Below are 14,330 nucleotides of genomic sequence, written 5' to 3' on the forward strand. Positions count from 1 at the left end.
GCAAGCATAGAAATGCTGATCTTTTGCCAGCAAAATCAATTTCCTGCTGTGCCAAGATACCTGAGACTAGTATAAGAAAGAAAGACAACAGAGTGACACCAAAAACTATGCTCAACACTAGCACTACTGGTGTGCAAATGGCAGGACAAAATCTCCAGAAGCAAGTAGGTAGTCCCTTACACAAAGGAAACACTGCAGAGTCTCTGTAGAGGAATGATCATTTCCTTGCCTAGGGCAAAGGAGGAACCAGTCACAGAAGAGACTAATTGTAATGTCCTCGTCTGATGATCAAGAATGAAAACTTACTTTAGCTACTATTAAAAAATTGTGCTAAAGATAATATGGAAAATCACAGCTTTGTAAAAGGAGAATTCAAGAGACTCAAGATTGAATTTCACCTGATGGTAAAAGTACTCTTTATCTAGTTTCCTGTGACCTGGCAAAAACAGGATGACGTTGTCCTGACCCATCTCCTTGGGGAAGTCCTAGGTATCTGTGCCATTTATATCTTATTCTAACTATGCTTTACTCAGTAGTGTCTGGTTCTAGAACGTGAATTTCTTAATGCTATGTTGAAGGGAAGAGGAATTTCAGTATTGGTTTTAAATGAAGTATTAGAACCCATGCTGATCCTGTATGAGTGAAAACATTCTAAGGAGCTACTTGATTAACTCTCTTGTTCAGGAAGAGTCAAAAAGGACCTTTCTCATTTACTTCACTTGGATCACCTTGAGCAAAGTCAAGGACATTGGTACTTGCATTTAAATATGTTTCTTCATGATTTTAGCTGGAATTACTTAACACACAAACTGGAAGTATTGGTACTTTATAAGAAGTGCAAAGAAAAGAGACCACATTAGTACAATGTGCTGTTTTATTACTTGGACTCTACTGTACATCAAGTCAGGTGACTTCCCACTTTAGAGGGTTTTACGTTAACAGACACTGTGCATCACAAGCATCTTCCTGCACAAGCTAGTAAATGTGTAAAACATTCTTAACAGTTTACTTTTAAGATCTTTAATGTTTATTGGTATGACTTAACCAAATACATTATGTCCCACTTTATGATTTAAATTGCTTTATAGTAGTAATATAGTTATCATAGAATTTGTTTATAGTTTTCCTTCCTGGATCAAACATGTTGCCCGTTAGATTTTTTTCAGTAGTTTTGAAGGAGTGAAATTTGAAAACAACTCTTTGGGGTTGGGGGTGCTGGCATTACTCATTTAACTGCAATATAATGAGGGTTGAACACTTCGTAAAATTCAGTTAAGATGAGCCTAAACTCATCCCATTTATATCCAGTGGTGTGGTTAGCAAGACGGACTGAGGGTACCATGTAACATTTCAAGTGGGAGATCAGGTGGAGTCTGTTATCTTACAATTCCTCTCAGATATATTCTCATTAATAATATTTCCTTTAGATAATAGCAATACTATCAAAATGGAAAGTGTTCACATCTCCCCAGAGAGATCTCATTTTTTTTCATATATTGAATTAATTAATATTGTATCCTGTTTGAAAGGAAGCTGGCTTTATTTCAGCTGCAGAGATCGGAACAGAATTGTACAAAATGTTTTGCTGCAATAGTCTGTGTCTGGTTTATGACTGTACAGTGTGAAAGGTACAGAGTTCACATCCCCAGTGAACACTCAAGAAGAGAAGAATGTCATATTTATTTTGATGAAAAATAATTGTTATGAATTATTTTACAGAACAGTAATTTATTTAACAAAGAAAATTCTACCACTAAAACAGAGTTAAGCTTAAGCCAATTGGTTTTTAAATGTAAGAATGGCCATACTAGGTCAAACCCAAGGTTCTTGTAATCAATGCTCTGTCTCCAGCAGATGTGTGTTTAGGGAGAAATATAAAGACAGGACAAGTCCTTTGTATTACTTTCTCAGAGTACTTCAGTACTACTGCAAGCCTCTAATCATTTGTGACTTCAGGACTTCTTTTATACTTCTGCCTTAGTGTAAACAGTGTTGTACGTTGGGGGCAGCTGAAAACATCTAACTGAATTACTGCAAGAAATACACTGCACTGAGGGACATGAACAGCTGCTTCTAGGTTTTTGATCAATAAGCATTCAGTGTTTTCCACTATTTATATTCAGAAGAGGATTTCGATATAATGCCACTATATTAAATAAATCGTAAATTTAGTAGTTAGTCAAGGTCTTTTGGGCTTTGTCTGTTTTGGCATGCTTCCATCCCTTCTGGTGAAGCTGCTCTATCTGTGGTGATGCAGTGCAATGGACAGTTAGGTCTGGTATCATCACTGACAATTCTTAAGTCATTTTGTGTTCTATCCACATGATGGATGATTGTTTGTGCCCAGAACTCATGACCCAGAATTGGAATTTACAAGCCAAATAACTAATACTGGAAGATCATGTTTGTCTTCCCATTTTTTTTTTAACTCTGCTGCATATTAATTAAATTGGAAATATATTTTGAAGAGAGGAAAGATAGAGTTCAAGCCTAGCAGGAACTAAGTTTTCTCTTTGTGTTTGGGCAAGGAAAGTATTTACTTATTTTGTTCTTGTCTACATAGGAGTAGACAGAAGTAGACAATGGTCAAAGACTGTATCCTTTAGATTATGAAAGATAGTGAGAGCTTTTCCATTTTAAGGCTGGTTGGGTGGTTTGGTTTTTTTTTCTGTGCTGTTTACATGCTATAGCAGAGAGCATGCCATCGTTTAACCAACTCCTTGGGCTTGCTGATCATTTCATTCCAATGTTCTAGTTCTTTGCCGCGGGCATACATGAAAGGCCCAACTACTACACGTCCTAGCAGATGTGTTTCTGGAGGAAAAAAAAAAGAAGTTAGTGATTAACACCTGTAAGTGCTTCTTTGAAATTCTTACCTGAATTAGAATATTAACTTGTATTTCTCTAAGTAATGCATGTTCTGAAAGTTATTTTTAAACCAAAATTTTCATCAAGGAATTCACTCTAGATTTCAAGTTCCTTGGTTTCTACATGCTAAGGTTCAGCATTAAAAGGTACTGCAGTAAGTGGGTATTTAGTTAATTCAGGCCTATCCTGTTGCCTGCACTCTGAACTAGAATCAGTTTAAGGCACACAGATCTGTATCTGCCCAGACCCTCTACCTCAAGCGAACTGTGGAAGTGTGCCCTACTTCTGGATATCAGCAACCTTTGTAGGATTCATATGGTGCTCTAGCTTGGGAAAGAATAGAATTGGTTCCTGAGACAGCTGGGAGTTGCAATATGAGGGTTGCTGCTGACCACCCTCTACCAATGAGCAGATTGTTTTTTCATGCCTCAGTTTTTCAGCTGTGGATGGGCAAAATAATTTGAACCTGCCTTATGTGAACTTCAGAATGTTTCTAAAGGGTTTGGCTGTCTACAAGTGGAAATGATGAAAGGCTTGAGTACTGATCCTAGCTCTTGTCAATCCTCAAAGCCAAAGCACCTGCCTAAAATCTCACCTAAACAAATTTCTTTAGGAGTGTATGAATTCAAATCAGGGTATTACTGTTTCATTATTGAGATCATATTTGCACTGCAGGGAAGATGTCTTTCTTGTGAGCAGTGGAAGTATTGAATTATTATTTGCTTCTCTAAGCAGAACTCCTTAGTGGATTATCTGACAATTAGTAAAAGGTGACCTCAATCATCAGGTTTTCTGCCAGGGAGTAGGGATGTTTATAGTCTCTCTTTCTTTTCTTCTTTCTCACTGCTTAAACTGCTGTGATAATTTTAAATTCCTGTTTCTCTTTCAGATTTGGTTAGGAACATGAAAATGGCTTGAAAATTTTGGAGGTTGGGGATTATACTCAAAAGTGTGTTCACAGAACATAATTGCATAAGCTTGTTTTCTTAGGATACCAGAATGAAACAAAAGTACAACACCTTGTACTGACAGTGACTAGCCTACAGTTATATTATTCGTGTCTTCCATTCAATTTATCTTTAACCTCTGAGAGACATGTGCTTATGGCAGATACCTTGTTCTGCTTTTTAAAGAAACAGCCTGTGAAGTACCCCAGACCTTTTATATGTTTTATGATTATGGCTGAAAAGGAATTAGTTCCTCCCAGGTTTAAATATCTTTGCAATAGGTAAGAGATTCATGACATCTTAACTGTAATAATTTATATAACTTACTTTCTCCCTTGATACTCTGGAGCACAGATAGACTCAGGCTTGCTGTATCCAGCTCTGTCTGATCTGCCTTGAAACTGAAGGTTTCATTATACACTGGATTGGGAGATCCCAGAACAGCTGCTGTCTTTTTACTTTTGATGAATTTATTATGGTTCATTAGTGAGACTTTGACATAAACACCTTGGAGAGAAAAGAAATTCAGGAAGAAAATACATCAGAGGCAGCTGGGAGAAGGCTTAAGAAATGTCTTGCTTTCAGGAGTCAATATGAAGTATAAAATTAGATCATGAACAATTCATGAAACATACATGGCAGCATGGCAATGCATAACATAAAGCAGGGAGCACACAAAGTACTTAGTGTACAGTTTTGCAGTGCACTTTCCAATTTAAGAGCTGTTAAAATGAGCAGTCATATTCTTACCCTGTGTTCTTGATTTTATATTCCTGTACCTTCCCTTCACCTGATGGAGATTTTTTTGAAGGCTTAGTTTGTTAGGTCAGTAGTTAATTTCATGTATTTGATCGCATGATTGTTTGATGCAACACAAGGGAGCCTGGGATGGAAGAGCTGTGTCCTAGAGCTGCAGCCTGTGCTTAGATTGGATGTGTTTCAGGGGAACAGATTCTCCAAGTCAAAGAATCCTTAAACAAAAGGTTTTACTCATGACTTCTAGCCCTGGGGTAAGGTTTTCTGTAGAAAATTTTAGGAAAAGATCAATGATCTCTGCTCTTCTTGAAAATACTACAAAACCTGTGCGTAAGTGTGGGAACGAAAACAACAAATAAAACTTGCTTTGTTTCCTAAAGGGAACCTGTATTGCTTTGTGGTCTTATTTGGTAGATCTTTGACAATGAGATCCAAAGCAGCCTGAAATTTTCCATTCTTCCCTACCCTTCTACAAAATTTAGTGACAAGCATGTAGAAATTTCATCTTAATTGGTGGCTAAAGATTTGCTTTTTTCTAGTGAAGTAGTAATAGATTCTATGCTGCTACTGTGTTTATTACTCCCTGGTATTCAGTTCATTAAGGTTCATCAGTATAGCAGAAATTGTTAGAAATGTGAGGACTGAGACAGCACTGGTGGACTCCTGATGTCTCCTTATTGTTTTTGCAGATCCAGTAGGCTCTCATTACTGTTTCAGAGGGTGCAGAATTACCAGAACAGACTTTTTTTATGACAGAGCTGCTGCCTGAGTGCTGTATGTGGAAGGAGCTACTATGTAAACTACTTGCACAAAGTCTGACTTTTCATTACTTTCTTATTACTTCTTAATACATTTAATTCAGTAATTTGAATCTGAAAATAAATGTCTCCTTACTGTCCTATACTGCATATCTTCCATCAAGGAATCAAGCAATCAAGGATTACTGTTCCACTAATTCCTGTTAATATAGAAAAATTTTTATTCCATTTTTGTCAGGATTTAACAGAGAATCTGTGGACCCTAAATCATACTCGAAGGGCATTATCAAAGGAAATATTACCTAATTTATTTAATTCTCTTTTTTTTTTTTCTTAGTAATATCTTCTGGAGAATTACCTTCTGGCAGCTCTTCATTCCAGAGCGTGCCTATGACTCTTGCTTATTGTGATAACCTCAATATACCAGCACTAAAATAACATGGCACATTAATGTTAGATTTGTAGAAACACATGTAGTTCTGTTTCTCTGTGCTACAGAACTATACAACAACCTGCAGGCAGACACGTGATGTATTAAGTGTGTTCTCCCTCTCTTGTAAGGCTATTGAGGTGATGTAAAATTAGAACATTTGCTCTTAATTCGTGATGCTACTTTGTTCATCTACCGCAAACTAGTCATATTTTTTTCTGGTCATCCTTATCTTTAGTTATTTGATTTCTAAAACTAATACTTTTTGTAATATATTTCTCTTTCAACAAGTGCATGGTTTATGGTGCTGCTTGTTGGAAACATCTATGTTCTCATCATTTTACTGTGCATTTCTTCATTTCTGAGTTTTACCCTAAACAAGGCAAACATCTCTAACATAATGAATGTAGATTTATTCATTTAGAGGGCATAGTTTCTGAAGTTGAACATCCTGGTAACAGCCCACTGAAAGAAACCTCAGGAAAAACTTCATAGTTGATGTGTGTATATGGAGAACTAAACCTCTTCTTTTTAACTGCTGGGTGTATTTTGCATTTATATTGTTTAGTTTCAAAGCCCTTCAAAAATTCACTACAGATTCAAACACAAGTTTGGTTCTTCCATTTATTTTTGCTTTGAGTGTTTAAACAGGATTTTAAGGTAAACTCTACATCCAGCATCTCTGAGGCCAAAGGACACATGAGCATCATGTACCAGGAAAACCCCCACTGCAGTAAATGAGAAAAATTGTTACTCTGTGCCATGGTCCTTTGAACAATAGTCAGGTTTTCCTAAAATGGGAATCTTTTCCTAGTTCAGTTCTCCCCAGGACAACTGTTCAGCTTAAGCAGCTGTTATTTCTGGGCTTTTGCCTTGAGGCAATTCTGTTAATGTCAGTATCCCCTGAAATGCTACCTTCTCTGGATTGGAGTGCAGCAAAGGGATGTTGCTCACTGTATTAAAGCAGGAGAAAAAACCTGCTACTGATGACATGAGGCATACCATTTATTATGAAACAAAACCAAAACATAGCGGAACTGAGCTATCAAAATCTAATTACCCCAGTAACAAGGTACGTCTTGTTTCCACTCAAATTAAATCACCCAGATGTTTATTTGTTCTTTTCAGAGTCACTCAGCGCAAGCCTGGGTAGACAGATGAGGAAGGAGCAAATTAAAACAGGAATTCTGGAGCTGATAGCAGAGAGGAAATCACACTTACTGACAGCATGGCTCTCTTCCTGGAGCTTTAATCCCCTTGCCCGTAGAACCACTACAGTGAGACGGCCCAGGTAGTCATTGTAGCTGAGGGAGAACTGGATATCGCCATACTCTGAAGGAGGCTTTGGAAGCAGAAGAACACTTGTCAGATACAGCTGAAAAACTCCTTCATACAGACAAACAGGGAAAAAAGTTCTTCATACTAGCAGTTTCTGCTACACCAAGGCATGTGAGTGAATTCTAATGGCTTTATTTACACTGTTGTGACATTTGAATAGAACCAATTAATCAGGCTTCCTCAACCTTGGAATTCCTATCTCTTCCAGGTGATGCCTATTTCCTTGCTGCTTCTGCTTTTTTCTGCTCTTACTAATTCAAAACAGAAACAAGTAACAGAAGGTGCTTTCTTATGTTACTAACTCATGTGACTGTTTCTGAGCAGTTGGATAATCCGTATGTAACAGCTATGGATCTGCAGGTTGGTAAGATGGGAATTTTGATACCAAATATTTGTCAAATACTTTTGCATTTGATGTATTTGATACAACATACTTCTTCAGCTGTACCCCTTTGATACTTCTAAGATGGCAGAAGTTCCACAACGCCAAGTAGCCTGGTATCGCATACCTCCAAGTTTTCTTTCTCCAGATCTCTCCATATGACTAGTTTGTTGTCATCAGTTAATGTTTCATTTTTCAGTGGGAAGATGACTTGGCCTAGGAGGTGATGCTTTTTCTGTTTATCAACATGATAAACCAAAAACTTTAGAGTTCTTTGGAGTAACATTTTACTGGAAACCTGTACAGGAAAAGGAAGAATACATCAATAGTTGTAAAACATGAGACTGTTCTACTCTAGTGTGACCTCAAAGAAAGAATTTTTCAAAGTGTGTTACAGGTAGGTGGAGATTTCCTTTGATTATTTGAAGTTCACTTTCTTAATTTGCTTAAAGTTTTAATTATGCAGGAGTCTGAAGATCCAAGCTAAAATAAAATGAGTTCATTTGAAAAATGTGAAGTTAGCTGGTGGTTTTTCAACTCGTATAGATCTAGGGTTATATGTTGCGTTCACTTCCAGACACAAATGTTTAGAAATCTGTAAATATTAATTTTTCAGTTGTCTGAAACAAACTTTTTTGGTTTTAAAGCTTTTATCTTGTGGCACCTGCTCAAAGCCTCTTGGCATAGGGAGCCAAGCTCCGAACTTTACAGCACTATCCATACCAATAGTATACCAGACATCTCACAAGTTCTAGTTTCTAGCCTACTTCCACAGCAAAGACACTAAAAGCTATGAAAGCATTAGTTCAGTATAGATTGCTTCTGGGCTGAACTGCTCAGCCATAGTTCAAACCAGAGTTTTCATCATATCCGGGGCAAGTCCTGGAATTCTCAGCTTTGGTGCAGGCCACAAGTAAGATCAGTTCTGGAGCCAGAGACTTAAGTAGCCCAGAATCTCCAGAAGCCCCAATAATAAATCCTATCCCTGGTGGAAACGACTTCTAACTTTGTAGAAGTTTGTAGAAAATTACTTTTCACAAAACATCTACTGTAGTTTGACAAGTCAATATTTGCAAACAAAAATCTGCTTCATCAAAAGGAAAAGTACCTGAAAAACAAAGTTTTCATCAAACTGTGGGTTAAGAGTTTTACGTTTTGTTTTGGACTGCAAGTAGCTTCTTTCATCGGGCAGCAAGTAGATTTTCACAAATGGACTACAGGAATCAGCAGGAGGCTGCAGCTTTCTGACTTTGATCAAGGAGACGAGGAGCCTTTCTGACTCTTGCTCATATTCAATGGAGAACCAGAGGCGGCCAATGTTGCCTTCAGGAAAATCAGTCTCACTTTTGTCTTCTGGAAACTTGTACAGCTCTGGGTTAATGGTCCCTACAACATAAGCTCCAGCTTCATGAAATAAAAAACAAGCACCCTCAGATTAGTCTCAAGACTGTAGCAGGTATTTTTTATAACCACTGCTGTATTAGGGAAATCACATTAATCTCTATTAACAATCCATTTATGCATAAATTTGGTGGTTTAGTTCCTTTTCCCTCAAATTTGGGGGAGTAGTTGTAGGCTGCACCACTTTCTCTTATTCCTGTGACTGTACCCTGATAGTTTTGGGTATTTGTTGTTGCTGTCTGCAGCTGGTCACTGCTGTTTCTGGGGACACCAATCAGATACTTCCTGAGTTACTCATATTGTGCCTTTACAAAACACAGGAGGAGAGATTGCTTTGTCTGCCATATGTGCGAGGTTCCACAGCAGTAAGACCAGAATGGTTACATTCTGGCCCAATTCCTGTATTTATATATATAAAATATATATATGTATAGTGTTTAGGGCTTGTACTGTGTAATACTATGTCTGGTATGACCCCAATAAACGTGGTTCATAACAATAAAGTTACCCTTTTAAAGAGTACCCTTAAAAAGAGTCCCAGTTTTGTAATGCCATACCCAAAGAATGAAATGAGGACCGTGGCCCAGACTGAGGAATCATGTAGGGGTCACTGTCTTCCTGAACCTGTTCTTCGTTCGTCAGGTTAATCCAGTCTCGCCCATGCAGTGTTGGTGGAATGATAAACGGAACACTTCTGGATCTGCTCAAGACAACAGCTACTGACTCTTCTGGTTTAAATATGGAAACCAAATTTGGTAACAGTAATAAGTTTTCTGTTTTCTCACAATTTTGTAAAAATTCTATGGAGATGCATAGGTAGAAAAGATAGATGACCATTGTTTTGCAATTTATTTGATTTGAATAATGCATAAAGATCCAGTGAGGGACATCGGATCTTAATTCTTCAGACAGATCCCTCACTTTTTCCCTTTCTTCTTTAGAACTGATCTTTCAAAAAAGAATTAACTGCAGCTGCTTGTTTTAGAGCCCCAAAGCCCTGCTGTGACTAACTCTCTAAGAAAGCCTCCTTTCTGAACTGAAGCCCTATTGTTTGGTTCTCAGATGCTTCATTGTGAGAACACCAGGAATGGCTCTGGAACACAGGCCAAATTTGTCTAGGTAACAGACAAAGCTATCCATGCCCTAATTACACTTAAATATATTTAACTCTTTTACATACATCAGAAATATCCTTGCATTTATGGTTACAGAAAGGAACAAACCAGGACATGACTGATGTTTTCATATAATTTAGGGATCTTGTTTATTTCAGTTCATGCATACATTTAGATCACCCCCTTACATGAGATTTGACAAGTTGAATTAAATTACCAACAGTGTATTCTTTTAAAAACAAAACAAAAATATGTACCTTGTGCTTTTTAGTTGAATTTCAGAACTTGACTGATCCTGAAAAATGATATTTGCATTTGTTGTTTTGACAGGACTGGTGAGCTTTTCATAAGAAAGGAGGTGGCAAAACTTCTTCCAGAGCAGGTATGCAGTTATTCCAATGAGAACAAATAAAAGGATCCCTCCTATTATACCTCCAGTGACAGCAACTGCTTGTTCTGTTCAAACATAGAAGTACATAAAGCATCACAGGAGGACTAAAATTACGTATATTTTGGGGGTAGGCAGGTATACAAAAGCTGACAAATTTATTTGATTTACATTCCAAAATGACTTTTAAATGAAACATTCCACTCACATGCTCATTTTTTGTGTTTGGTTATAGCATGGTGCAACACCTGAAGATGTATGACATCGGCACTGAAAGATTAGAAAGTGTTCAGATACATTGGCAATGACTGCAATGTAAGAGACTATAGACAGGAATAAAAAAAAACCCCACAAACACAAGGAGTTATTTGGGCTCTTATGTTAAATTAGCATAACCACTTACGTTAGCATGGCAGAAGTGTTAGAGCTTTCATAACAGAAGAAAAAGAAAACATGGGAGCACGTAATACAAAAGGTACCGTTATTTTTGGTTTGGTTTGTTTTTCCAGCTATTCATCTATGCTGAATTGAGATAGATCCTGGCATGAGGAACAAAGCAAAGCTATGGGTTGTTTTCTTTCTAAGGATGCATGTGTTTCCTGATCTGTAAAGTCAAAGTTAAGTATCCATTAAACACTGTCTCCTGCACCTTGATTACTTCAGATAAACCCAAATCTTTTATAATTTGGGGTTGGGTTTTTTTTTACACTAATAAAATTGAAAAGTTAATAAGTGTCTTTAGTATGAATATAAGATATTCTGTTGTGAAAATTTCTCACTAGACCAAAGGTGGACAATTGATAATGGGCTCAGTTCCTTGTTTTCTCATGTTTGCTGAGTGTGATAGAGCTGGGAAGGCTACTTCTGCACTGTACCTTATACCCAGCCTGTCTTGGCCTCCAGCTAAACTAGTACTGCTGCATCGAGCTGTGACTAGGTCTCAAGTGAGAATTGATGTTACCAGAATATCCTCTATCTGAAAATGAGCCCAAACTGCAGAATTATCTTCCACTCTGCAGCCACGCGAGGCAGCTCGGGATCAGCTGAGTACTGTGTACTGCTAGTTCTCAGGGTCTCCCTTGAAATTGAAGCAACAAAGAGACCCGTTGTTCTCTCACAACTCGTATTGACTGTTTTTCTGCTTCTCTGCTTTTAGGTAGAGATAACTGTGATTACACTTTATTCCTTTCTCAGTTTTAGGTGTCTGTGCTTGGTAGATATCTTGCAGATAGCGACCTCTAGACAACGGTACAAGTAAATAAAGACAATACAAGCACAAAATATTCAGTCAACAGTGATAGTAGTTTTGAATAAGAATTTGCAACTGTTTTGATATGGTTTAGTTTATTGATTAGAACTATAAACAGTATAGGAAGTGAGTCGCAAATACATGTATTACTGATGTTTTTCACTGTTGCCGTGTTGCAATAAGTGATATGAAATGTCCTTCAGCTACAGAACACTTATGTAAATACCTTGTGCTATAAAATTAACCTGGCTGTAGTGCCTCAAAGGCCTTTATCTGATCCTATCTCATTTTTCTGCCTTTGGTACAGTCATAGGAGCAAGCTTATTTTTTGCAGCTCCCCTCCAGGTATGTTGCCTTAGCTCTCCACGGGAATTGGCTGGCTACTTCCCCACAAGTCATATAATCACTCCTGTCTCCCAGCACCATGGAGCAACCAGCCTGCTCACGACGATACCACAGCAACAGGCACTTTGCTCTCCTTGCAACTAGTTGGTGAGCTGAATACATTTCAGCACTTAGCCAGGCAACAGTATTAGTACAAAACTTGTTCTGAGGAACAGGAAACAAGTACCAATTTGTTATGAGTTAATATTAATACAAAGACAAGTCTGGTTGTGCTACACTGGTAAATTAGTTTTCTTTTATAAGAATGCACAGTATGAGGAAATGCATAACAAATGCAGTTCTGCACATAGAAGTTCCTCTTCGTTTTGTAGGGCATGCTTGAGTATGTCTTCAGTCAGATTACCACTTTATTATAGCTTAGAAGGCCTGATGTAGAAAAAATGCTTATGTTTAATGCCTTTGAACATAATAGAAATTAATGGTTCACTTCATACAGGTGTACTATGAACAATATAAATGTTTATATGGCTGGTGGTTTTACTGTCAGACATAAGTATCATAAAGGTTAACATTTCAAGCAAGCTCAACAGCATTCTGTCTAACTTGTCCTCTCCATTCCCAATTCTTTAATGGTCTCAGCAGCAGTCCTGTGTTCCCCCATAACCAGTTTGTCACCGTTTATCATTAAGGACAGTAAGCTGAGGTGTGCTGTAATTTAATATATGTAGTAGAGCAGCTGTGCACTGATTTTGGAGTAAGAGAATGAGTTTGCAATTTCTTTGTTAATGAGTTTAATGTACTGAATTCATTCACTGCAGAATGATGTTAAGTGTTTATGACCCACACACTGCTGCTGGCTCAAATTCTGCTTTTCTATTTTTACACAGTGGTAGACATGAGGTAAAGCCATCATTTCAGTAAAGCTACCTATATTTTAATGAGGGTAAGGAGAATTTGGCTCACTTTTAGTCATCACCTTATGTGATTAAATCAGCAACAGAACCAGTAGCTTAGGGCACAATGTAGCACTAGTCACAAAATCAACCATTGAAATAAATGGAATCCATTGTGCACAGGGAGAAAACATGTATCTTTTAAAATAACTACCTGTTGTCATGAGAAATTGATGTATTGTATTCTGCTGTGGTACAGGATCCTGGCAATTGGAGATGGAAGAGACCTGTTGGACCACCTCATCTCCAAGTGGCCTGTGCTGGGGGACTGTCTGCTGTTAACAGGTAGCAGGTTTATACTAGTACAGAGAAATGATGATGGGTCATCATCTGTCTCCTTTGGGATTAGATCCTTTTTGTCTAATGGTATGCTTTTAATAAGCTTTTCTTAAACTTTGCGGTAAACCTTTTTGCATTATAATCGGGCAGTTCTCCATCAAAAGCTTTAATCCCTATATAAATACTCAGATTTATTAACATTTACAGTATAAACATATGTACAGTACAAACCACATTATTTGGGGTGGGGTGCGGTAAACTCTTTGCACTTGCTGTGTCCGTCTCACAGAGCCAGGTTGTCCTCTGACAGCGAAGCGCTCTGGGCACAGAATAAGGGTGGGAGATGGAGATATGGCAATGCCTTACAGGCTGCTGCTTCCTTCGCGGGCTCCAGAAGCGGGTCGGATAGGTTTGCAGCCCTTTGAGCTCAGAGGCAGGTTTGAGTTGGTTTCATATCCAAACTTTCCCGAAGCGCTAGTGGGGGTGGCTGCCTCTTTCCCGAGGAGGGCAAAAGCGAGGGGGCCAGTGGGTGCCCAGCTGGGGGCCAGCAGGGGTGCGGGAGGAGCCCAGCCGTTCCCTCCCTCCCTCCCCGCGCCCCACCAGTACTTACCGGGCATGGGTGTGCTCCGGCTCCTGCGGTCACGGCCTGAATCCCATCTCCTCCCCTGCCCGGCGATGTGCCAGCCGCCCCCCCATCCCCCGGCTATTTAAGGGCCGGCAGCCCCTCCCCGGCCCGCCCCCGCGGGGATCCCACCCGGGGGAGGCTGGAAAGGAGAGTTAGCATAGAGACGTCTCCGGTTCCGATGAGAAAAAAAGGCAAGGGAGGTGTTCGGCAGAAGTTCCAGCCTTCCCTAGGCGCAGGTGCCATTTAACAGCTCTCCAGCTGTCGTGCCTGGGCAGGGAGGTGTGGAAATATGCAGAGAAATAGCCGTTGTACTAGGGAAACCTTCTGGCAGCCCCTAAAAAAACCTGTGCGGCATTGGGTGTGTGAGATAACTCTGAAAACTACGACTGTGCTCAGAAAAAGACTTTGATATTAGTAGCTTAATTCGGCAAACTCGGGTGGGCAAGAAATTAGCCTGCACTTGTTTCAAACTTTTGACAAAATGCGTGAACACAGG

General features: G+C 38.9%; 1 protein-coding gene across 1 annotated transcript; it reads right to left on the bottom strand.

Annotated features, from left to right (window-relative positions):
* Nucleotides 1-2,677: 2,677 nt before the first annotated feature.
* On the bottom strand, nt 2,678-13,826 carry SYT15 (synaptotagmin XV). Its single transcript, XM_009893058.1, has 8 exons — nt 13,820-13,826; nt 10,253-10,451; nt 9,438-9,580; nt 8,588-8,883; nt 7,607-7,777; nt 6,981-7,101; nt 4,143-4,322; nt 2,678-2,814 (listed from the first exon to the last, which is right to left on the bottom strand). The coding sequence occupies exons 1-8, from the start codon at nt 13,824-13,826 to the stop codon at nt 2,678-2,680; spliced, it is 1,254 nt and encodes a 417-aa protein (XP_009891360.1).
* Between the last annotated feature and the right edge of the window lie 504 nt (nt 13,827-14,330).

This window comes from Charadrius vociferus, unplaced genomic scaffold, assembly GCF_000708025.1.
Source record: "Charadrius vociferus isolate BGI_N301 unplaced genomic scaffold, ASM70802v2 scaffold429, whole genome shotgun sequence".
Classification (NCBI taxonomy): Eukaryota; Metazoa; Chordata; class Aves; order Charadriiformes; family Charadriidae; genus Charadrius; species Charadrius vociferus.

Coding starts and splice junctions, on each gene's coding strand:
- SYT15 (XM_009893058.1), bottom strand. Junction 7,102..7,606: donor TGGAGAAAGAAAACTTGGAG/GTATGCGATACC, acceptor CTGCTTCCAAAG/CCTCCTTCAGAGTATGGCGA. Junction 2,815..4,142: donor CCAGAGTATCAAGGGAGAAA/GTAAGTTATATA, acceptor TTTTTCCTCCAG/AAACACATCTGCTAGGACGT.